At 43.2% G+C, this 26,260-nt stretch overlaps 1 protein-coding gene across 1 annotated transcript; it reads right to left on the bottom strand.

The window, feature by feature from the left end:
- Positions 1-970: 970 nt before the first annotated feature.
- Positions 971-26,042, bottom strand: NCAPD3 (non-SMC condensin II complex subunit D3). The gene is made up of 35 exons (XM_065738525.1): positions 25,960-26,042; positions 25,519-25,673; positions 24,387-24,549; positions 23,932-24,116; positions 22,904-23,077; positions 22,435-22,496; positions 22,093-22,180; positions 20,794-20,927; positions 20,067-20,139; positions 19,362-19,487; positions 18,937-19,186; positions 18,415-18,477; positions 18,193-18,276; positions 16,069-16,142; positions 15,217-15,351; positions 14,280-14,500; positions 12,716-12,907; positions 12,285-12,382; positions 12,046-12,161; positions 11,534-11,641; positions 10,910-11,015; positions 10,708-10,815; positions 9,496-9,734; positions 8,719-8,798; positions 7,689-7,826; positions 7,230-7,363; positions 6,906-7,105; positions 6,183-6,293; positions 5,614-5,766; positions 4,741-4,901; positions 4,379-4,518; positions 4,193-4,270; positions 1,449-1,523; positions 1,286-1,346; positions 971-1,196 (listed from the first exon to the last, which is right to left on the bottom strand). Exons 1-35 carry the CDS (start codon positions 26,021-26,023, stop codon positions 1,073-1,075), a joined length of 4,473 nt encoding a protein of 1,490 aa, XP_065594597.1. The 5' UTR covers positions 26,024-26,042; the 3' UTR covers positions 971-1,072.
- Between the last annotated feature and the right edge of the window lie 218 nt (positions 26,043-26,260).

Below are 26,260 nucleotides of genomic sequence, written 5' to 3'. Positions count from 1 at the left end.
TTTTTAAATTGATTTTGAGAATAAGGTTTAACTTCCCTTGAAGGCTTCTCAATTCTTTGAAACAAAATAGGGAAGGTGAGGGCAAGCAGAGACTGTTGCAGAAGGCAAATGCCTGTGGAAGGGCTGTGGCACAGACATGCTCAGCCTTCCTTGTCTCCATTTGTGCAGAGAAGCCAACTGTGGTCCTGTGATCTGTGCTTCAGTAAGATACATCAGCACAAACACAACAGGTTCCATCTTCCAGTTGCAGTGAAATCCTGGGCAAGAGCTCTGTCATAAAAGTTAGCAGCTGAAAGACTTCAGTTAGGTTTACACAGCATCAGAGGGAGGCAGGAGTGCTCAGAACCCAGCATCCACAAGGCACATTTATGATAAACAAGGTCTCTGGACAGAGCACAAAGCTATGTACACGTATGACTTACCAACCTTGATTTTAGCGAGGTACTTATATCCTGCTTTAATAATTCCTGTCAGATCAAGAAGAAGGGAGAAGCTGTGGGTGGAATTAATTCTATAACCATTTATTTTCATAAAATCTTAATAATTGGAAATAGCATAGTTCAAGAATGGAAATATTCCATATAAAGGTTGTTCACACACACAGGAGTTTGCACAACAAATAAGAGGTGATGTAGCGTGCAATTACCAGATCTAGGGGTGTGGCAGTGACAAGCTGTTCCAGCTTTGTTCGAGTTAAAGCAATTCGAGTGTATCACCAAGAGGGACAATGAGGGACTGAGTGAATGAGCTGAGCCACTCACTTCCCTGCACGCTGTGATAAATGCATTTATTGCTAAGCTGTAGCAGTGTTATGCTCTTACTTTTCCAAATGGACAAATTATACATCTTGTGAGTGAATTGCAAGCCTCCCTCAATACTAGAGCTTTCTATTGCACTACAGTGAGCTCTGCCAACAGCAGCTGCTTATATGTTAATGCAGATTTTGCTTGCTCATACCCTAGACAAGTCTAAATAAAAACAGGTAAGGAAGGACAGACACTTGTCCACAGTGATTTATCATTGCAGAGTAGGATTGATTTCCCAATAAATGATGAAGGTTCTGTACAAAAGTTCACCGAAGGGATCGGTTCTCTGGTTTCAGAGGGGTTCTCCACTGGTTCTGTTTCAGAGGGACATTCTGGCTGCTTTTTCTCCTTGCTGGAGATTCTACTTTCCACTCCCGTGGCATGGATGGCCTAGGAAGAAGCAAAGTGACCATTTATTTCAAATCACTCCAGCATTGTTTCTCACTGTGGTCGCTGCTTCAGATCTGGACTGAACTTACATTTTCTCTGGTGATGTCAAACAGATAACATCTCCGGGCTGCTCCTCAGCCTCTTTCTTATCTGCAAATAATGCACATATGTTTACATTTTTAAAATGCCACAGATTTGATCATTTGGGTTTTTACCCCCCCCCCCTCCGAGCTAGAATCACAGGTAACTTGCCTTGAGCTGAACCAGGTGTGCGTGTCAAGCTGATGTAACTGACCCCAGCACCAAAAGTCAAGTCATTAATGGTCTCTGGAAGAAAAAACACTTATTAGCCAGCTGCCTGTGACACAGCCAGAGGGAAGACATGCTGCAGTATAACACTCAAGTGCTATATAGAAAAAGATATATCCAGTTAACTGCAAGCACACAGGCATCTCTCTTTTCCAATTCAGCATATCTCAGTGTCTCTCCATCAGCCTCAAAACGACACACTGAATCTAATGGGCCATCTATGCACATCAGGTTCATACTCCTGAATCACAGCCTTCCCTGTTTGTGGAGGAAATCAATTTAGATGTGGGACCTTGATCGTGCACCTCCTTGTGTTGGGTGCTAGAGCCACACCTTCCATCAAAGCTCAGCCATCATCCACAATCACAGCACCTCATGAACAGTCCTCAAAACCAGAGCCAGACTCATTACGTGGCCCAGTCAAGGCAGAATGTGGGGCCCCTGAAGATTGACAAAGGATTTGAACAGCCCTTCCAAGAGGAACTGTCTGCAGCCAGACGAGGAATCACTTGACAGGGAAGCTAGGTAGAATTTAGCTCGCCTGAACAGGCCACACTTGTCAGCTGTCGCTTTCCTGTCATTTATCTCAGGAAAGATGTCACAGTATTCAGCTTTTTCTTCTTTCAGCTCTCTGTTTTATGCTCCTGTTTCCCAGAAACCTTCACAAGGAATTACAGTAGAAAATGCTTTATTGGGTAGGAAATGGAAACTCTGCTGAAGAACTGCCATCAAGTGAGGCTTCCCTTGCAATCAAAGAAAGGTATTATCTTCAAAACATGTGTTTATGTATCACAGTGAATAAATCTACACTTGTCCAGACCCACTCAGCCATTCTCAAAGTAATGAGCAGGAGAGATAAGGAGGTGACAGACAGGGGGGACAGACTGACAGAACAGCTGAGTGAGATGAAGAGACAGCTGTTGTTCTCAAGTACAAAATGATTTACAAAGAGCTGCATCTCCAATAGTTTTAGAACAATGCACCTGGGGAAAAAGAAAATGTTTTCTTTTGATTGTCTGTCAGCCTGCAAGAGCCAGCAGCACCATACAGATGTTTCAACACAGTAACTGAAGCAGTGATACCACTTCATACAGTTTGCCTCCCCACCAAAGGATGCATGCTGACTTGAAACTAAGTAGGAGTTCAGCCTTAGTACCACTGCAGATTAACATTCTTCCTCCTTGCATGCCATATGGTGCTTATGCTTAAGAGAAACAGCCATGCAAGCTTCCAGACAGAGATATGGCAATTAAAGACTTCTGCTCTCTAAAAACATACCCTAGTTTTTTGGGTTTTTTTTTTCTTTTTTTTTTTTTTTGCACAAAGATCATTGCCTGCTGCTCAGCCAGCGAGGAGAAACATCCAGACAGACAAATCGAGCCAAACAGAGCAGCATACAGGGAGGAGAAGGGCCAGATTTTCCAGTGGATGCACATCACTGCCACTGCTTTGCTCCTGCCTGCTCACGGATGTCAGGTATTTGCAGACTGCCACACAGCTGACTGCCTTATTGGCTACGTGCTGCTGGCTCTCCTGTGTGCATGCAGGTCAGGTTTTTGCACAGAGGTAAAAAAGCCCCCAAACACACTCATACCTACATTTCTAGAACATCACCCCTGCCCTGCAAAAATTTACAACTGCCTAATGACAACTGACCTGTCAGACACTCACCTGGATCCTAACTTAATTGGAGTTCACTCCTGAGTGGCAGAGGGAGTTTAACGTAATGAGAAACAGAGACCTAAACGAGTTCAGTGTGTCAATGAACTGACAGAAAGGAAGGAAATCTGCAGGAGACAGCCTTACAAATGAAGCCGAGTTTCAGCAGAAAGCAACACTAAAGAATACGATCAGAAAAAAGAAAAACATTCCAGAACAGCACAGCCTTTGTGAGATGGCAATTCAGCTGCAGTGGATATAAGCACAGCAGACTCACAGTTTGTGTATTAGAGATTCATCATTATGTATTTCCACTTTCATATCTACAGCAGAGCAGAAAAACACATCATTCCTTCTCTAAAGCTCAGTTCAGCTCTTTCTTAGGGCAGAACATTCAGAAATGACTGTGCAGGTTATTAATCCTCCTTGAGCAGATCTCCGTGGTATCTCAATTGACACAGCTCGCTGCTTGCTCTAGTGACAGAAGCAGGTCATAACTCACCTGGGATCTTTTGTTTGGACAGAGGAGTCTCCTGTTGTACAGCTGAAAAGGACTGAACCTTGAGTATTTTCCCCTACAGGGCTCTGTAATTCAGTCTAGAAGTGCTAAGCTACACTTTGAGAATTAAGGGACAACAGAATCCTGCACACCTTGGGCAGTGTAACCTGATAAGAAATCATGACAACATGCCTTCTCAGCAATCCACAGTTGACAAAAGGAGAAAGGGCAGTGGGTTTGTTGTTATGTTGGGCTGCTGAAAACGTTTTCATGCACTGATTCAATACTGTAATACCCTGTGACATATAAATGAAAACCACATTGCAGTGTTCTTTCCCATGAGATCTTCGGTTTCAGAGTAATTCTTCTTTCACACACTCATGTGGTAATACATATGTTTAGGTAAATACATGACCTACAGCTAATACTGACTAGTTTTCTGTACTCTTTATGGAAGCCACACATTGCTGCCTCTCTTAGAGTAGAAGAGCTGAGCCCAGTTTGGAAAGGGTTCTGTTGGGTTACTCACGTTCTGGTGTGCTGATCGCTCGGCCCCCCACAGGAACATGTGCTCCAGTAGACAGCTGATTCACACTTTGAAAAGAAGCTAGACAGAAGGAGAAAATAACCACAGAAATGTTCAGAGACTTCAAGGGTCCAACAACCATGCCACGTCAACCAGACCCAGGCCAATGGTTTGATGCAATCATTCTACCTTGCTTGCTGTTAGCTGTGCTTGATGGAAGTGATCTTGCTGATAAACTTCCCCCAGTGCTCTTGCTGCGTTGCTTGCTTCTGGCCTCTACTGCTTTCCAGGCAGAGTTCAGGATGGCAAGTGTGCTCAAAGATGCTGGCCTACAGGGCAAAAGGCAGAGTGACATCGAGGTGACTTCCGGCTGCAAGCCCAGATGAAACACATGATACAAGGGACAGTCCTGCTCCCACCCAATCCCTTACAATCTCAGTCACCAAATGTAAGGAAGATTTCACATTTGTGACTTTCATACCACTAAGCAAGAGCAGACAAAAGAACAGCCCTGCAGAACTGTAACCTGTAATATAAACAGAAACCCATACCTGTGACCATATAAGCATTGCTTTGGAACATCAGCTCTGGGTGTAGTAAACTCAGAAGGCACAGAGGGAAGTGGGGATGAGGGCATCCTCCCACTCACAGAGGACTGGGTGTTATCTCTCCGAGCACCAGAAGTTAAGGGCATCTCCAAAGATGGAGATTGCTACAGAAGGAAAAGAAAGAGCAAATCTAAAAACAGAAGCAAGCACAGACAACCCTAGATTGGAGACATACACGGGATTGAATCCTTTGTATGATGGATGTAAATGGATACCAGGGAGAAAGGAACTTACTGGCCAAAATTATAACGAGCAGCAAATAGTAAGTTTTAATGGGATATGTATGTTCTAGTTTAAAAGGTCTATATATAGGTGCTTCTTTAGGTCAGCAGAAAAAGAAAAGAGCTGCCAGGGTAAAAGTCATCTCATTTTAAGGTAGGTATCTAAAATAATTTGGGACAATTGACCCAAGCACATTGACTTCAAAAAAAGACCTGCACAACTAGCACAGATATAAGTTTCCATTCTGTTTAAGTATGGAATCAGCCAAAATAAACCCTTTTCTTTTTGACCCATTTATGGGTCATAAGAGAATGTAATCACAGACAGTGGAAAATTAGACTTGTCCTTCCCTTTAAATTGAATTATTTTTACATTAATTCTTTGCTACTCATCTTTGGCTGACAAGTGATGTCTGCTGTTTTTCTAAGGATATTAAATGACTTTGAAACCAAAGCCTGAGCAAATGCTGAGAGGTATGAGAACATGACAACATCCATAGACAGGTGGAATTTGGGTGGTATTTGCACACGAACTTTTGTATACAAACTTTTGCAGAGCAGACAGAAGGCACACAGGGTTAACAGCCCCACCAACCTCCGCCCGTGATGGCGAGATATGCTCTTGGTCTGACTTCTCCTTGTCCAGCTGCTCTTCATACTTCTTCATATCATACTCCAGCTCAGCTGCCAGCTGCTTGTCCACAGCAAAGAATTCTTTGATTTCGTTTCGGTAGTCTTGCATCATTTCCTGAAGCAATAAGAAATATTTAAACCGTTTCAGAAATCTCTCCTGACTACTGATTCATGTCTCCATTCAGATCACAGCTGCTTAAGTGCAGAAGGAAACACCAGTTGGTAGAGCAGAGGTGTTTTTAACAGACTAAGAGTTTAAATTCCAATTTGTACTTCAGAACATGAAAAACCTTTCCAGCATTCAAGCTTTCTGCCCACATTCCACAAGGAGGCTCACACGTAACACACTGTGAGATCTGAATCTAAAATCCCTCCACTTCCCACTTTATTTAACACAGTGGCAGTGTCACAACATCATATGCCTTCCAAATTTCCTTCCAAGAAGGCTGTTCGTTCCATTACTGGTTATGTATCTAACACATTAAGTTCAGAGGGGAAAAATGCCAACAACAAGAGAACACTTCTCCTTACCCGTAAGTAGTTCATAAGGTCCCTAAGTGCTGGGATCTTCTTCTGCTCCATCAAAGATTTCAACTCAGTGATTATTGGGATGATGTTCTCTATGAAATTCTTCTTCTGAACCTTTGTTTAAACAAGGCACAAACAGTTACAAGATGCAATAAAGGAGAACTCACTCTGTTGTTAGATGAATGGCTTAAGTGAAAGGAATCACTGCTTCATAGCATAGGAACTACCACAATTAAGCCCACTTTCATACTGCATGTATGCAGGTCAGGCTTCTCACCTAAATTGAAGTCTTTCCAGATGTATCACTGAATCAACTTGCACACTGAAAGCAAATTGTCTAAAGGTGCACAAAAACCATTTAGACTCAGATGCTTTAACAATAGGAGATGTGTGGAACAAATTTAAACAAATTAAAGCTGACTTAAAAAAAACCAAAAAAACAGGAAATGTATTTCTGATCACTCCAAGTGAACCCTCAAGTACAAGTGTCTGTTACAAACCTACCCATAACACCTCATTTTTGCAATACACAGCACCTCCATATGTGCCCTCAGATCAGAGTGGATCTACAGACAGTGACTGAATAACAAGATACGTGTACTGAATGTCTTTGGCACTGTTAAATTCCTTGGATAACACTTGCCAGGTCTCTCCAACACAGAAAACTGAAATTCCTCTCAGCACTGGGGACAGCCGTCTCCCCAACCAGATCTAAGTGCCACTCACCTGTGAGATGAGCTTCTTCTGTGCTGCCTGCATGACAGCATTAGCTATTGCCATTTCATCCTCATCAGGCTGAATGTCTTCATCGGGTTTTGATCTCATAGTTGACAGCTTGATTTCTTTGCAGCTAAGGATAGCAAATGTATCTGAGAGCAGCTCGCTGGCTTCCAGGTCCAGTGGAAGGACCCCATCCACAAAGCACGCTGGAACAGGTGGGGAAGAAGTAAAAGTCACTTTAGTAGAAAAAGCAGTGCCAGGGAGGTCAGGAAGATAACACCACAGCCTTGTGGTTCTTTGTTATCTGGTTTTCCTGAAGGTGGCCCCTACCTAGGACACTGTGGCTGATCTTTGTTGTAATGCTGAACCTCTGTTCATCCGTAAAATGGTCCAAGAGGAACCTGTAGATAAGCATCCTTTTTGCTTTGTTATCTTTTCCTCTCAGAGAGAAGAGACTCTTTGCCCTGTAGTAGAGGAAGACATTTTACGTGGTTAAGCCACATTATATGATCACACAAAAATAGTAAGACTTCAGATCAACAAGGAATATCTGTACGTCACTTTCAAGACCCATGAATGCACTAGGATATCACACTCTCCCCCAAACGACATGCAGGAGTTCTCCCAGAAGTCTCATGGAAAAAGCAGAACACTTAATTTAACACCATCTCCTTGGGCTGTTTTCACCCCATTGCATACATAATTATAAAGAGCCACAAATGCTTTCTGAAATCAAAGGCTGCACGGCCATCATTCAGCAGTGAGGAGGCAGAAACGTGCTCAACTGACCGCTCGCTCTGGGGGAACCTGTTGTACTTCTCGTGCTTCTCATAGCTATTGAAATGGAAGATGCACTCAATGAAGTGCTGGGAGAACATGACTGGGTTCCTCTTCAGCAAGAGATGCACCAAGCAGAACTCTGCAAACCTGGAAAGGAGAGGGAACTTATCAGACAGCTTCTAAAAGCAGAGGGTCACAAGCAGTGCAGCAGAGTTCTCCACTCTCAAGTCTCCCTCAACACCCCCAGTTAATTCCTGCCCAGTTATACCTGGGTTTGAACAACCATATTGGCTTATTGACCTTAAACTCTTTTTCATCCAAGAAAATAACACTTTTCAGCATCCACAATACTACTCGCCTATTGCCATTAAAACAGAGACAGAAATAAATCTGAACTCGAATGCAGGCACAGCATTTTCATTACCTTATGAATAAAGTCCCTGAAACACAGCACTTTTTGCAAAAAGTTAATCACCAGAAGTCTGGCAGGAGCTGAAAGTCAATCTCAGGCTTGAAGAAAGTATTTTTATGTAGATACAGCCTCTGAATGCAGATGCAAAGAAAAAAGGCTACCAATGAAACAGCAGTGTGTTCCACAGCTAAAACTCAAGCAACAAGATGCTGCAATGCCACCATCTACTGGAAAGACATTTTTGCATACTGAAAATAAGAAAAGTGGGCATGAATTTGCACTTGTAAGGAACAATAGGTTGGAAACCCTGGAAAAACCAATCTTAAGTCTGGATGATCCAGACAGAAAAAAGAGAAAGTTGTCCAAGGCTCATTTGCACCCAACATCAACACAATGTTCCATCCCTGGAGGAAAGTGCCTCTTTTCTCATTTCCCACAAAACAAAGCAGCTTGAGACTTGGAAACGTATACAAACTTCATGAATGTGTACTTATGGTCGGCGTGCACAACTCTGCTGTCGAAGTAATACAAAGTGTGGCAGAAAGCTTAAAAAGACAAGGCATGAAGAAAAGAGATTCTCTCTGCTCTTCAGCACCTTCAGTATTTTACAGATGAGTATTGTTTTACCTGGCGATATCTGGATTTGGATCCACCAAGACACTAACGAAACGGAAGAAGAGACAGTCCTTCCATTTCACAAACTCTTCCTAGAAGGAAAGGACAGATAAATTAGCCTGAACCAGGAAAAATTGGTGTGAGCCTTCACAGAGCAGCCAGGGCAGTATCTGATGGAGCCTGCCAGAACGTACACTGGGAAATAAACAAGCTGTACAACTTCAGCAGTACGTACAGAACATAAACCTCAAAAAGATAGCGTTCTAGGAGATGCCTGAAGCAGAATAAGCACACAGCATATCAAGCACCCAGGTTCACCAGACAGACCAATAAAAAAGCAGAATCAGGAAAAATCTGCTTTCCAATGCCAAAGGCACAGATGCTCTTCAACACTGTTTTCAGAGCCAAACGCACTCAGAATCTGCTTTGTTTGGCTTCACATGAACATCAGAGGGGCAAATATTGTCAGCCTCTCCACTTTCACAACTTTAAAGCAATCAACAGAGATGGAGGGAAAAGGTGCTGTGAAGCTCAGCGCATTCATTCACATAGGAGTCAAATGGAAGGGAATTCACAAGAACCAAGATAAGATAATCACTGAATAAAAACAATCTTGTTATCCAGCCGTGCTAAGTGCCATCAATTTTTGCCCACCTTGAGGAAAAAGTAACAAAATTCACGTTTGGAGCCTTCATAAATGAGGATACAAAACTTGATTCTCGAGCATAGCTCTAATACAACTCTTGGTCATGTTGCCAGTGCTCAGCACAAAAGAGGACCTCTGCTTACCTGCAGAAGGTTGGTAATCAGAATCAGTGTCTGCTTGCGAATGAAGGGATGTGGGTCCTTCAGGCACAAGGAAATGTTGGGGATGTATCTGTCCACCATGGTGGTGTAGCGGATACACAGGTCACACATGACAATGACAACGTTATTGCGAACAGCTATGTCATGTGACACCTCCAGTTCTCGAGCCAGAGCTGCAATGCATTTCTTTGCCAGGTCCTCATGCTGCAAACACAATTTACCTGTGAAATAGGGATGGGAGTGTTAGTGCTGTGAGCCACAGTCCTGAGTCCAAGATGAGCTGAGAGAGGAATTGGGAAGTAAACAGGTGAATAAACAAGAAACATATGCTGAAACTTGATGAGCAATCTGCACTACCTCTCAAAGAAATTATACTTCGAGGACTTCTTCCAAACTCTTTTTAGACCTGTAGTGTGGGTCCCTATGCCAAACTCCCTCCTTCACAGTGAACTATTCCTGTGTACAGGGTATTATTCAAAGCAGCTAAAAAGAACAGCCCCAGCTGTCATAGGCATTGCAGGGAGACACCCACCTCTAAGAGCATTACTAAACCAACCTAAAATTAAATAGCCTGCATTCTAACATTACTTATTCCTGACTGTTTCTAAGCTTGGTACAAGAAGTATTAAGCTTCCCAAAGCAGTCATGGAAAGAATGACTCTGTTCATCTGCATGAGATTTGCTCATACCTACAGGGGAGCAACAAAAGTGAAGTTTCACTTAACATTCTTTATACTGAAGTTGCAGATTTGACCAGGTTTCTATGACAAAGAAGCCTGGTCATTCGTACTAACAAGAACAAGTAACCAGATACAGAAATTCTGCTCTAAACTGTACTAATAGCATGAGCTTTTCTTCATCCTCTGCTGAGCACCCTAGTACAGATTAGAAAATCTCTAAGCCTAGACAGCAGCCAATTCTGAGTACAAGGACAGCATATATCTGAAAAATACTATAAAGGAAAAATGCATTAACTGACTTGAAAAACAGTCTCATAGATTTTCATGGCTTGTGCAACTTGTTACCATGGATATTTGCATTGCTAAATGTTATAAACGAAGGCAAAACAAAACACTGAGTGCTGCATCTATCTGTTAGAGCTGAAGTGGCTTTTGAATAGAACTTGGAGCAGAAAGAAGACAGGAAGGATGGGAATTGGATATGAGGACATTTCTGCAGCAGGACGATGCTTACCTAGAGTAATGAATGCATGAGCTCTGATCACTGGAGGCATGGCTGATCCTCTGAACTGAGACAGAGGCTGAGAAGTCTGTGTTTCCTCACCATCAAGAGGACTAGGCACTGTGAAAGCACGGGTCAGGGAGGAAGATGTGCTTTTTTAGGTAACAGCATTGCTCATAAAAAGAAAATAAAAGGCAGAAGGAAAAATCCTCACATTGTTCAGAAGAAGCCAGAATGGATTGGATCAAAAGAAAGATGCGTTTCTCCACTTTGGCTGGACACAGCTGCGCAGCCTCACCCAAGAGGAAGAGGTGTCTCACCTACAGAAAAAAAGAAAAAGCAACACTGCAGACTAAAGGCAATGGCTGAGCTGCAAATTAAGTCAGCAGGAGTCACTTTCCCAGGAACAACTTGAATTCCCCTGGTCCTTTCAAGAAGACAGCAGCTAATGAACAAGAAGTGAAGCTTTGAAACGTAAATGGTGTTTCATACACCAAAGCTCTCTCCCAGTATACTAATAACGTTAAAATAAACCTTAAAGTCTCCTATGCATCTTATAGACATACATTCCAATGTGCTTCATAAAGAGCAAGAGTGGAAAAGCAAAGGAAAAAAAACTTTTATTGTAAATACACAGGGCATCACATTCCTAGAGCTATTTCTAAGGTATCAAACTGCTGAATGCCTCCAGGCCAAGAGAGCCAAGATTCCACTGCCATACACAAGCACCTACATCAGGATTTTCCTGTGTAACAGTCACTGCCATGAACCTAACAGACTCCTCATTTTGAGAGCACACACAATCTTCGACCAGCCCACAAAGGGGAACCGAACTTACCAAGAGATCTTCTTGCAATTGCTCTACTCCATCCTCTTTGAGAACTATATTCGAAATATAACTTTCACAAGTGGATATTAAATCTCCAAACATCTGGTTGAGCATTTCCTGTTTCATAATAAAACCAAATTAATTAGGCATTTTGTTAACATCACAGCTACCTTCTGTTCAGCATCTCCACACGCAAATCCCCAGTTTGAAAATCTTTATATGCTTATGATGTGTTACTAACTCTGTGCTTGGGGCCCATTAAAGAGGCCTAAAAAACACATGTATCTGCTCTGGTATAGAATAACCTGAGCTTATAGTGTAAGCTTATAGCTTCTAAGTGGACCGAGCATTAGAAATAGCTGATAGTGCAGCTATGTAGAACAGAGTTGAGTGGCTGGAGCCAGATCCTCTGTCTCTAGAGAGAAAAATCAACCAATAGACTTGAGACAGAAGCTGCCTTCAAGAGTCAGGCCTTACACACGTTAAACAAGCTATTTTAAAAGATTCATTTTAAGTCACACCTGTGTCTTCTTCGGGACACCTGCATATGCACAGCAAAGCTTCTGCAGAGTGTCTACAGCTGGGCTGATCACCTCCAGGGGACACTGAAACTGCTTCAGCCAGCACTTGATGTTATCTGAAAAGGAGATCACGCACATGGCATAGGTATTTGGTAGGCCAAACAACTGTTCATGGAGAATAACTCTTAGCTGGGAGACTAAACTGAACCGTGCCTTCCACTCTGCAGTTTCTCACTCACCAATCAGTCTCTCACAGGTGCTTCTAGGGAGGTGCTTTGCAACATGACTGATGACAGACAGTATATGTCCTGTAGTACTACTGCTCATGTTCTGTTGCCTGGAAAACAGCAGAGCAGACAAACTAACTAAAAATTTATGCTTTGGAAAACCACCGACCACAGCAGAAAAATCCATGCATCTTGGCTATGTTCTATCAAGGCAGACTTATCAAAACAAATGGAAACTCAGAAAGCTCAATGTAAGACTTGATGGCTGCACAAATCCATAGGTTATTGCTTGTCTCCTAGCTGCAGAACCAGGTTGCCTGAATAAAAAGTGGTGACTTAAGCAGCACTATGTCTATGGAAGGACAGAAAGTGCTCACTTGCTCCTCATCTTTACACCCTTATCTCTTCCCTGCAGAATGGAGGAGTTCAAAGCACACACGTACCTGCTGACAGTGTACCAGGATTCAATGACCCTGGAGTAATCCAGCTTGGGTGAAGAACTTGCCACCTTAGCAAGCAACATCCAAGCTGGTACAGCATGCTCTGTTTCCACATGAGACATCACGTTATTGATGAAAGTAGAGGAGAATTTATTCTGCTGGGACCAAATATGAAAAGCTTTGTTCATGTAACAGCTACAAGAAAGAAAAGGAAGCAAGATAAACAAGGAGTGAACAGAACACTTGGGGTCTCAGACAACACTAGCAAAAGCCAACATCTGTCCAGGATACACTGCAAAGTACAAAGGTGCCATCATTTCACATTCCTTCTACTCTGAATGTGTCGGGATTTCTGCTGTGCGTTTTATTGTTGGTCACTCTTCCAGTCAGCAGTTCTGATACTGGTCCTGATGCACTACAGACCTGGAGTGAATGTGCCTGTCAGACAGATGAACCAGTAGCAGAACAAATCAAGAAGATACCAAAGACTTCCTAGCAGTTTTTACTTAATAACCTTAATGGGACAGCACCAGTTGCATTCTTCTGTTTAACCCCAGCTACCTATTTCACACTGACAGAGTTCTAAGATTTGTCAAGCTACAAGGTACTCGAAAGTCATGAAATGAAGGTGCCATGAGTCTTCAAACTGTGTCACAAAATAGCCCAAATTAGGACACTGACAGCTTCACAGATTGGCAAGGCAGCACAACCAGTACCTCATTTTCTATTTCGGAGCTATTATGCCCTGTTGACTAATAAACATACAGCTGACTTTAATCAGTGTTGTGTCCTTGTCATACTATATCAGCCCATTTCTTCTGCTTCATCCCACAACTTTCTGCAAAAGGCAGAATCGTTCTATTTGTCATAAGACAAGTAACATATTGTACATCAGAATTAATAAGAAATCTTCTCTCCTTCTATAGCTTCTTGCTTCTGTCATCAGAACACCTCCATTTAATGCTCAAGCTGCTGCCAGCACATCAAGAATAGCAAGTGACATTCCTGTGTGTGAACACCAGAGTTCAGGGAGACCACACAGGTAACAAGAGCAGCAAATCAAAACACTCAACACAAAGCAAAACTGTGCTCTTCTCACCAGCTGCTGATGTGTATGTTTGACAGCTCCTCTGTCCTAGGAGCTGGCAGAGCAACACAGGCAGCTCACAGCATGACAGCTGCCATCTCTAGAGCAATGTGCACTTTCATTGCCTGCTTTGAGCAAAGTTCAAATAGCTCAAAAAAAAGAAAACCACCCAATAAATCTACATTTTTGTCCTTGTGCACTAGGTGGCACGTGCATTTATACAATATATAAACTATGACACTTATTGTTCTGTGGTCACACGCAGGATGGGAGAGCTGAGAACATAAGCCCATGCTTGTATCCTAGTCCTCCGGTCACTAAGCCATTTCCTACTGTAAAGTAAAAGCTGAACGATCTAATAGGATTAAAAGTTTAATAAAATAATCTGGATTTTATCCACAAACGCTAAGATAACAAAAGCAGCAAAGAGATCCAGTGCACTGGACAAAGGAGCCCACAGTGAAGGACTGCCATGCTTACCTCAGATCCTGGCTTTCCGAAGTCAGCAGAGTAAGGAGATCCCACGCCAGTGCCTGCTTTTCATCTTCCCTCCTGAATTTATTGTGATGCTTTATGTGTTGTAACAAGATCTGATCAAGGCATTCCAAGGCCTTTTCTTGGACAGAACTTTCAGAGTCCATTACAACAGGCACAACTCCAGTCAACCATGCCTTCTGCACCAGGACATCATCGTGCTGGGACTGAGAGAAACACGCAGTGTTAGAAACATCTTTTACTTATGATGTGGTCCTATAAGCACAGTTAAGATCAACAAAAGCCCAGAAACTGTGAGATTCATCTATTCAATTGTAAAAGAAATTCGAGTTAGACAGCCCACTGCTCAACTAGCAGCACAGTGTGGCAGCACATGGGACAAGAGAATATACTTCCCTGGTAGCAGAAAGTACAGATTGTATCTCTGACCAAGCTACCTGGACTAAAGTACTGCAATACTTTGCTTTGAAAGCCTATAAATAACTATGAGTATTGCAATAAGACTGCACTGCAGATAATTTAACACTAAAACCAGGGAGTTTTGATTAATACAAACCTTATGCTCCATGACTAAGTTACCAAACCTTTGAGAATAAATAGAAAAGGAATAACACTGCAATGCCATCACCAACGTGCATCTCAGCAAAGTGATTCAGAAGGACAGCAACATGAACAACTCTTCCATGACACACAAATTAACAGGCAGGGAAATAAATGTTTCCAGCAGTTGAAAGCATCCTACATAAATGGCAAGTATGTGCAAGTCATGACTTCCAAGCCAAAAGATGAGAAAGAGCATAAAATTAAACAGCCATTAAATGAAGTCTGATCAACAAACAAGTGATTTGCCCATGCCCTCATCCTCTTAATCTACACTCCACCCGTGTCAGGTCTGGGTAAGAAGTGGTATTCATTTCCTCACCTCGAGGAGCTCTGTTACAGACTGCAAGGCCTGCTTCCGCACAGACACAGCGGGGTCCCGGCAGCGGTCCTGAAGAGTGGACAAATCTTCTGCAGTGCAAGGGACTGCTTTGTGCTTCAGGATGTTAGTAAAAACCTAGAAGTCAAACACCAGTGTAACTCCATTGGGAACATGGGCCAGGAGCATCAGGTAATGAATCAAAGAGAAATTAAACTCTAATTTAAGTCAGTAGGGAATGGAATGCATGCTTCACTTTCAGTGAGATAGCATCAGGAAAACCTCAAAGCAAAACAGAACCCCTTAAGCAGAGGAGGCCAAATCAGAATGGGAACTAGAGGGTAGGGGAAAGAGGACCAATACAGAGAAAGGCAGTCAACAACTGATCCATGTTTTATAAAACAGTGAAATCTGCATTGAAGATCCTTTTTAAAGCTCATGACTTAATTAAAAAAAAATAAGCAAGAAAAACAGCAGTGCATTCCTCAAAAAGATGCTATAGACCAAACTCTGCTAACAAGGTGGAAATAAACAAAGCACATCTTATGCCTCACTTTATAAGGAAGTTGCTTAAGTTAAATACCTATTGACATTTGGAAAGAGGCTCTTTCTAAATGAAAGAATAAGTGAATGCCAGCAAAAGAGTACTAGAACATTTTTCCTTCCTTGCATTATTTACTTATCAAGAACTAGCAAAAATGACCTTTTTAAGGACTGAATGCAGTCAGTGGGAATAGCAAGAAGCTACAGCTGGGCAAACTTACTTACAGTTTGCTGCAGTGCTACAGCTTAATTATTTGTTCCAATGGCCTTCTGTGTGATCATGAACAAGAAATCACACAAAGAACACTGTACCTGGAGAGCAGATTTCCTCACAGTGGTTTTCTCATCCCCAGCTCTCACTCTCAGCACAGCCATGATTTCCTTTCCTATCCAGACACAGGATACAAAGAAGTTATAACACCCACATAGACAGACCTCCCCTCGTATCACTTTGCAGAGCTCATTTTGTTGCCCAAGACTTTCAGGAGCAAGAGAGGAGGGACTGAAAGCACAACAACTGACAGAAAGAACATGGGTTTTCCTTTGCAGCTGCCAATCTCAGGGGAAAAAAATATCCAGGTTCTTTCATCTTGAAAACAAATCATAGGACATAACACAGAATAAAGCAATATACCAAATTGTTTGATACACAGAGCAAAAAGAAATAGTCTACCATACCAACCTATATACTTCTGTATGAAAAGGTGCTGGGCTACTTTCAAAGTTGGCAAGTGAGATTTCCTAAAAACATTTTGAATTGACAAATTCAGATCTGTTACTTGGAGATTCATCTGGAGATTCACCATGTTGCCATTAAGAGAAAGGATTCGTCACTGGGAGTTAATCAAACCTGGGGTCTAAAAGTAGGCTTTTTTTTTTTCTTAAACCAAAGGAAGCCAAGGAATTTTGATCTGCATGACGAGCACTTCTTAACGGGCAGGTAAGTGTAACTGCATCTTTCTCCTGAGAATAGCTCGACAGAAAAAGCACACAACCTTTTCTCTGCAAGATTTTGCCAAGAAAACAGTCATGCTCTTGTGAAGGTAACCAAATCTGCTAGAATGATCAACCACAGCCAACTGTCATGGGTTTCTGTGCCACAGTGACATGGGAAAAACAAAACAACAAATAAACCCTGAGTTCTAAATGGCTGAGGACTAGCAAGGGAATAGTGTTTGTAGGCTGACAGGCACTGCATATTCTGAATACTTCACCCTACAGATTATCCCTAACCTTCTTATCTTTGCCCTTGTGCATTTAGCAAGTTCTGAATATCCTCAGCAAAGATTTATTTTCCTTCTAAAATACGAGCTGTTTGGTCTTCACAGAAGTGCAAAATTAGCACAGGCAGAAGCCAAACAAGCATGTGCCAGACAGCTTTGCTAATGCACCTTGACTGGCTCTGAGAAGCCTGTTTTTCAGCTATCCTCTTGAGCTGCAGACAGCCCTTTTTGATCCAATCCTTTGCTTAATTTGTTTTGCCAAGTGCCAAGTGTATGCTCAGCTGGGTATCAGATACAAAAAGCAGGCATCCTCTGCCACACAGATTCTGCAACTGAACAGGGAATACACAATACCTTTAGTGGCCTGGAGGATACTTCTATCTTAGAGAGCAGATTAATGAAATTTATCAGCAAAATGTTTTGAAAGAAAGCTTTCAATAGAGAAGATAGGAGCCTGGTTCATGAAGATATGGAGGAGATCCCACACGAAGAGCAGCATGAGAAATGTAACAAAGACACAAACACAGGATGGGAGCTAAGCAGTAAATTGAATTGTCAGCAGTTCAAGAGAGGTGAATAGCAAGAACTGAGAGAGTGAAGATGCTGGCAGAGGCCTAAATGTGAGGCCTTCACACGTGGGAGAAGAAGAGACTCAATGAAATATCACAGCCACGAAAGCCAACTACTTTTGTGCTGATTTCACACCATTAAGAAATTAGAACTAGCAGACTGACACTGTGCATCAGCCCATTTAACCTCACACTCTGCTTTTAACATCAGCCAATACCCAGTGCTGCAGAGAACTAAATTCCTTCCTCTGTAGCAGTGCCAATCAAAGGTGCTGTGTTTTATGCAGCAAAAATATATCAGTTTCTCATGCACTGAAGCGAGAGGTTTAATTACCCTTAAATCTACAGAGCTACAAGTACTACATCCCACATCAATTATCATCCTTTTGGTAAAGTGCTATCACATTAGTGTAGTGGAACACTACTATTTCACAATTAAATGTATTTTCCAGATTTAAGTGGAAACAGCATTTCTTTACAGCTAGCACTTCCACCCCCTTCATCACCCGTAAGTGTTTTTTAACAGCTCTACAGAAAGACCACTCCACTCTTTGAGAAACAGACAGTGAATAAACTTCAGAAAACCTAATTTCAATTAAAGTCTTGAAAAGCTGCCTGAAAAAGCTGGTAGAATTGTGACATACCATCAAGCACAGCAGCATCACTGCTGTTTGTCAGCTCAATAGTTTTGAAAGTCGGTAAGGTCTTCTGTGAGTGGTTGGATACAGCTGAAAGAAAAGTGAAAAGCTTTAAGACTGACAGAGCTTCACGTTCTCTAGTGCCCCACATTTTATGGATACACATGTTCTTAGAAAACAGCATGCCAAGAAAAGCCTGAGACTTATCCTAAGAGAACGACTCCGTACCTTCTTCACTGAGCATCAAACATGCACTGTCTGTGTTCCCATTCAAGGCTGCATGGTCGTAGGCTGCCAAAAAGAAAGAAATTAAATGAATCTTTTTCATTCAGCATATTCTGGCACTCTGATTTTGTTTATTTCAGGCAAGTGATTGAACCACAGGACGCTGTTTGCATGCTTCTGAACTGTGCCATCTGGCCCTCAACAAACCCAAGGGAGTTCAGAATGCCAACCATGAAGAAATGAGCTTGTAGAGGCAAAAGGCAACTCAAGATTTAATCAACACTCAAACAAACAAAAAAGACTTTTTTCTAATTGTACAGTACTTAGAGCACATACACAAAATAAATGTCTTCCAAACGTAAGGCTACAAGTAAGACTTGCTTATTACTTCCCTTTATGACAAATACCAAAGGTGCTCAGTGCAGGTATTAAAGACCCTGACGACTAGTTCCACTATCTCCCAGGAATTATTCCTCAAACAATTCAAGAGAGATTTCAACCATGTAATTTACTGATAGCACTTACTTCGTAACAAGTCCTGTATACTATCCAAAGCAGCAGAAGCTTTCATTTCCAGACAGTGTGCAAAACAGCTTAAAGCTTTGCTACGAACTACAGGTGCTTTGTCTGAACAGCGGCCAAACATCATGACCTGGATTAAGAATTTGTGCTTCAGAAACTTTTGGTGATCCGGAGACAAGGAGGAGTCCAAGTTCCTTTCCGGCACATCCAACAAAGCTAAAGCTACATCAAGTGCAAACACTCTGTAGGAAATCTGAAGAAATAAGTGCACAAGGTGCTTTGTTAATGTAAAAGACACAGGTATTGCCTACTCAGCTCACCTGCCTCTAGCTATCAGCAATAACAACACTACTCAGGGCTGGTTCTAAACTTGCCATCTCCAAAGCACTACTGTAGCTGAAGCTGGGACACTGAGGAGATGTACTTACTTTTGTGTGGAGTGAGTATTTATAAAGCCAAGCAATGAAGTCAGCAAACTCCATACAAGGGAGTTTATTCAGCAAATTCACCAAGGCCTGTGCAGCATATGTGCGATAATCAGCCTTATCCGGGACCTGAAAAGCAAGAGCAGTTGTACACTGTAATATCCCAACATTCTGGCTTCTGGGACAGAAAGGTGTTACAGGACTAAAGAGAAATATTTATTTAAAGGGGCAATATGGCACATTCAGCAAGCACTGGGATAACAATCCCATCTTCCTCTGTCACTGCTTCAGCACTCACCACAGGTGCAGTGCAGATTCCCCAAAGCAAAGGCAGAGCTTTGATTAAATCCAGAGGCAGTGTTTCTGGATGGCAGCTACCCAAGCAAAGAGCTCTCATCACCCTCGTTTTCCCCTACTAACAGCTTTGAAAGGGACTGCAAATTCTGGAAAGGTGAGAAGTGGGGTACAACTAATTGTGACTGAGGTGGGGCAGTGCCAGTGCTCCCTAGGATGTGTCAGGATTTTTAAGATGTCTGAAAATTCTGATAAACAGGAAACACAACCAAGCTGTCAATACAACTGACAACAAGGAAAATCTTTCCCTTTCCTTAGAGAACATTGAAGACATGGATTTCCTAATTACTGCACACGCTGCAGCATATCCACACTGAAGTTCTTCAGCCCAAGATGCACCAAAACTTAGCATACCTTGGTACAGATATGCTGCAGTAATACCCGAAGAACAGGAAAGGCAGCTTCCTTCAGCTCCTCTACTATTGAGCTGCACAAAAGGAAAACAAGCACACTTAAGTAAGGCTGTTTCTATAACAAACCAAAAATCAAGTGTAGGACATCCCTTTTGAAACGCATTTTGAAAGCCAGGAAGAGTGCATATTCTGGAATTATGAGAGCTGGTGTAAGAGACACGGTCAGAGAGCACACCTTACTTCCTAAGCCACCCTGACATTTCAGGCAGAAAACATTTCTTCCAATATTTTTCTACAAGTAGAGGACAATATGAAAAGCTGCTTTATTCTCAATCTACTTACTGAATGCTGTCTGGGGATCTCTACACAGACTGTGTTTTCAAACAACACGGATCTTCACACAGGGGAATAACAAACAAAGGCAAAACATATCCTTAAGCAAGAGACAGCAAAGAGCTAAAGAGAAGTGAACTGCATGTTAATACAAAGCAAAATACAGAAGGTACGACACCCTCCACTCACTGTCTAGCAGCTCCTTATTTCCCCTCCAACAGCAAGTTCAGTAAATTTCCATTAAAGAAATTTTAATTAAACCTTAATTGCACCAACAACATCAAAGTCATTCTCAGTTTGTCCCATCCCTTTATCAACCAAAGAGTAAAGCAAAGGCAGCCAGAAGAAAGAGCAAACCTACCCAGGAAGGGTAGTGCCAGAGCTTTGTACTTCACCTGATGAATTTTACAGCCTGGTTCCTGGCACTGATCACAGCTGATGTGATTGCAAGGGCTGCATGTCTGGAACCTGCACCACCTTGCACCATAAGAATGACACTGAGGATTCGCTGGAAGACACAGCGAAGAATCTGGAAGGAAAAGGTTATCTTCAGGTTCATCTTCAGCAACTAGAGCAGATAGAAAAGCATTCTTAACCATATTTAAGAAATAACTCTGAATCAAACAACAGCACCTGACGAAGTATGACCTCTGGTGGAACAATGCAGGGGGACCCATTAATAGAAGAAACATCTTCCCCAGTGTTTTACCATAACATGCAAGTGAACATTTGGAGTTTCCACCCTACAGCACTTTTAGGACCACAGCACGCCTCATCACCCTGACACTCACTGAGCAGCCTAAGAGGAGAGACAAGGGAAGACACAGTGGGCCTGAAAGAGGGAGCTATTACATCTTCTTTATACTACAAATGCAAGCCATTCTGAAAAGCTGCAGTGGGAAACTGAGGCAGTTGAAACACACAGGTTTCCTGGCTGCTGAAGCCAGGCAGCTACTAAGGCAAGCATAACAGGTAGGCATGTGCTCAGCTCCAGGCTCTCCTGACTAGATGGCCAACAACACCCCAGCTTGCGAGCTCAAAACTAGTTCAGATGGCATTATGCTGATTCCAAAGCACAGCAGCACAGTCACACCCACAGTTCAAAAGCTCCATCTCTTAAGAGCAGCACACAGATAAGCAGGAGATGACACAAAGCACTTGATAATTTAACAAAATAAAAATGCAAAGCTGCAGACAGATTTCTGGTAGAACTGGCTGATGCATGACGACATAATATTCTCTGAATTAACATCAGCCCTGCTTACAATCATTTGAGTATAACACTTCCCTACTTCCCATCATGCTCCACTGCACAATCCAGCACCACAGCACAGCAGCCAACAGTGCTGGAGCTCCACCTAGCAGGAAAAAAGAAAACCTCAGGCAAAGGCATTACCCTGGAGTTCTCTTTATTAAGATTCTGAGATCTAATACCACTGCAGCTGTCCTTTGTTTTCGATTCACTTGGCAGGAGTCACTAAAGCATAGAACATAGTGCACACAAAATGCATCACCCAACAGGTTGAAGAAATAAGCACTGGGGTAGAACAGAAATTATCACTGACCCAGCAAACGTACACACAGACACACAAACGTAACAAAAATCTGCAAGCCAAACAATGTGCAGAGAACAAAAGAAACATCTACTTTTCAATAGAGCAGTGAGAACTCTGAAGATTTTGCCCAAATTTTACCTCATTTTCTGTACCATGTAGAGGGGAACACAATAACCACAGCCCATGGTAGGCCAGCTCAGGGACATACTTGGCACGGGTAATGTTCCTAAACAAAGGAAGGCAAAGAGATATCTTCATCTGTCATGAGAGAAATGTTTACTACAACTGAACGTGGTCATTGACTGGAAAACATTCAATATTCACTAAATGTTGTTTACTGGTAGCTAAGTGGAACACGTTCTAATTATCTCGAGTAAAAGAAATCAATGCTTTCATTTTGGTATAAGCAAGATAATAACACAAGCATTGAGGGCTTTACTTTTTAAAGCAGTGTTTAAATAGTCAGAATTAATTGCTCACATTGTTGCTGAGAACACAAACTCGCATTCCTCAGGCTCAAACTTTGTCAACTCCACAAAAGTCTGCAAGGAAAGAAAGCCAAACTTAGCTAATCCACATGAGGACAGGCTGTGCAGGTCTGCTTGGATGCAAGAACACAGGGAACGTGAGCCTCTCTAGCTTTGAAACCACAGCCCCTCGATTAAAGCAGAATATAAGCAGATCCCCAAAGTCTGTGGGCTTGATACTTCACATCTCTCCCCCACCTACAGAGTTAACACCTTATAAGGTACATTAACTGCTTAGATGGCAGTAAGCAGCAAATGCTAAGCATGAGGGCCAGCCATGGAGCAGGCACCCTGCTCAAGTCCATGCAGGGGGGCAGCTTGTGAAAGGCAGCACTGCCCATGCTCTGTGGCCATACGGTGTTCTGCACTGACTGAACATCTGTGCTGGGGGACATAACACTCCACTCAATGAAACTTATTACCTGCAGGCAGTTCTGCAAGCACTGAGGTTTCTCTTTTAGGGAGAACTTTGGTAGAAACCTTAAGAAGTTTTTCAAAAGAAGGAAGATTGCTTTGCGAACTTGAAGAAGATCTTCTGTTGAAAAGTAGATGTTCTCCACATCCTCTTCATCCTCCTCTTCAAATGCCTCTTCCACCTGTATTGGTAGATAAGAGAAACAGAATCATCCTACCCTACAGCAGTGACTGATCTCTTCCGCATGATTTGGTGCCTCACAGAACTCCCAGGCTAGGTCCTGAATCACTTCATATCCAAAGCTCTACATCTTTTCCTACAGATTAGTGGAACACACTTAGTAATGGCAAAACAGACAAAAAGGATGGAAGTTGGATGCAAGAAAGCACCAGCAGAGCTTATTGTTATTCCAAAGATTCTAAAGGAGAAAGTCCACCAGACACAGCTATCTCAGTTCTCATCTGACACCTGGAAATTCATCCCAAAGTAATTTTCATTCTGTCTACTCCATACTTCACTTGTTTGTCATGAGCCTGCAGCACTGTTCTCTCAGTATGTCTGATGTGTAATCCCCAGTTCCACTTAAGAAAATAACACCATACAAACACTGTAATTGTCAGCTGAGTACAGCTAACCACAGCATTTAGCTCTTAGTGCCTCACCAGTAAGGAAACTCAGCTGCCATCTGTAACCTTGTTGAGTCTCTTGAAGATGATATAAATTAGTTTCTCCCTTTGCCACCGAGCTGTCTAACAATATGCCACAGACAAATTAGCTTTTTTCTTCTATTAGTCAGCAGCCAAAGAACTGCAGCTGATGCTGAATCATCAGACCTCAAGAAATTCCTAATAACAGGTAGGGAATCAAGATGCTCTTGATCATCAAGATCAACTGCTGAATAAAAGGTTAAGAGGAAGAAAAAAAAATGGCTGAAAAAGAGAGGAAAAGTATTACACTGACCTAGAACTGAAATAGCTTGCCAGTGATTTGCTTGCTAATAGAGATCTGTATCTGAAGATTACACAAACATCTTACACTGGAGTTGCTATTCCCGCTTGCCACTCCTTTTCTTCTATTTCTTCTTGCATTGGTCTGAGAGCTTTCAGCGTGCATCTTCTTCCTCTTCCTCATCAGGTTTTGCCCCTGAGGCCAGCATTTTGTCAGGGTTTGAAGACATTTATCAAACATCACGTCATGGAACATCTGATGAGCTATACTGCCTGTCCAGAAAAGGAAACATGAGCCACCTTCTGGACACAAAGGGCATCAAATGATCTGGCCATTTCTCCACATGCTTTTCCAGCAAAGGAGTTGACCAAAACAAAGGCACTGTCCTGGTAGCCCAAGGAAGTTTTACAAAGGATTTTCTCAACAAAGCCAGACAGCACCAGGTCCTACAACCAGCAATGACATTCTACAGCAGTGTCACCACCCCTCCAAGAAGGGATGATGCTTTCTTCAGCAATAAAGGATTCAGCTCCTTCACTCACCTGGGATTTCGAGCAGTAAGAAGTACAACCCAGCAGCATGGAGAGCATAAACCCTCTGTTGTGCATTGGCTCTTTTACCCAGGCCTGCTTGGACAAAGTGGTGCCACACAGCCACAAGGGCATTACGAGAAAGGTTGTTTTCAACAAGCAAGCGCCAGATATTCTGAAGCAAAATACAAGAACAGTATAAAAGATCCAATAATGGCATAGCTCCCTACAAGGATATCCACACAGGAAAAAAAAACAACCCTTAATTTAAAAGGTAATCATGAAATGCAATGCTGACTGCAAGAAAAACCTTTATTCACAGAACAGACTACTTAAAACCATTCAAAAATTTCCTTCCATGTATGTAATGCTATAATATGATGGAAAGTATAGCAATAACAGCAGGGTGGCAAAATGTTTGGCCACAGCAAATGGGAACAAGCCCACATGCAGCAGTAATGGATGCAGAAACAAAGGAAGATTTGTTTACTTTTATAAGGCCTCAGTTACATAGGGATCTCGAGCAAGATCCCCTTGCCTCTACTGTCAAGCCTTAAATGAGGTCTGGGAATCTCTGGCCAGGATCCACCCCTTCCATCACTCAGGTGTACTGTACCTGAGCTCCCCTGGGCTGCCCTGCAGGTGCTCCATCACTGTTTCAAGCCATGATTTAGCACTTCCACTCCACACACATCAGAACGGCAGAATACAAGAAACTCAAATAAAGGATGCACAGAATGCTTTCTCAAGCTCCATTGTAAAAGTTCCTGTGAGCTATACCATGGCAAAACGTTTCCTTAGCAGTGATCATTTTAACAGTTGTCATTACAACTGACCACAGAGGAGGCCGCTCCGAAAGTAATGCCTCCTATTTTATTACATCAGCCCACAACGTCAGAGGCAGATGCTGTTGGCACTGCTGTAGGGGCTGAAACTTCCCATCAGTACTTCAATAAATTGTGTTTGTACATATTTTTAACGTGGGAACTGGCCCCACCTAAAACATTCTGGTGTGAGTGCCAGGTAAGACTTGTGGAGCAGCCCTAGAATATTCCTGTAAAATTCAATTCTGGATAAAATAAGCAACAGAAATGCACGGGACCCCTGCTGAGCAGAGCAGCTCGGTGCCATCCACCCATCTCACCCCTCTGCTCTTGTCATCCCCAGTGGCAAACGGCACGAGTGCCTGGTACAGAGAGCTGAAGGCGCCCACTCCATGCTCCGTGATCGCCTCTTCGATGCGTGGATCCAGCGGCTCCGTCTCTGTGAAATCCAGATCCCAGACCGTGCTCACCCACACTGGGAGAAGGACAAGTTTAAGCCAATCAGACGGGCGGCTTTCAGACCAACACCTCTAAACACACTCCAAAACAGACGGAGAGCACAGCAGCCAGCGGGCTGAGCGGTCCCAGAGCGCATCAGCACCCCGTCCCCACCACCGCCCCTTCACCGCTCACTGACTGAACGAGGCCCGAAAGCCGCACGCACCGCCCGGGGACCCCGCACACAGCCGCTCCCGTTTCCCCTCGCGGTACCCTCCCTTCACCCGTGTGGGCGCTGCAGCCCTCAGCCATCACCCGCTCACCGTCACGAACGTCCCTCAGCCGCCACTCGTCCACAACGCGCGCCACTTCTCCCTCCGCCGCCATCGCGTCGCCGCGCAGCGCTTCGAACCGACCAATCACGCGCCGCCTCCCGCGGCAGCCAATCCCCGGCCTCCGCCGTCCGCGCGCACGCGCGGTGCGCACGCCGGAAGGTCGGCGTCACGGGGCCGCGCGGCGCCTGCGCACGGAGGGAGCGGGCGGGGAGCGCGCCGCGATCCCGGCCCCGAGCGGGCGGCGCATGCGCGGTGCACGAACCGGGCCGGTGCCGTGCGCTGCGAGGCG

The sequence above is a fragment of the Cyrtonyx montezumae genome, unplaced genomic scaffold (genome assembly GCF_038088225.1).
Source record: "Cyrtonyx montezumae isolate F1298 unplaced genomic scaffold, pur_monq_1.0 scaffold_22, whole genome shotgun sequence".
NCBI lineage: Eukaryota > Metazoa > Chordata > Aves > Galliformes > Odontophoridae > Cyrtonyx > Cyrtonyx montezumae.
The sequence above is the reverse complement of the archived record's forward strand: the minus strand, read 5'-3'. Positions and strand labels throughout refer to the sequence as shown.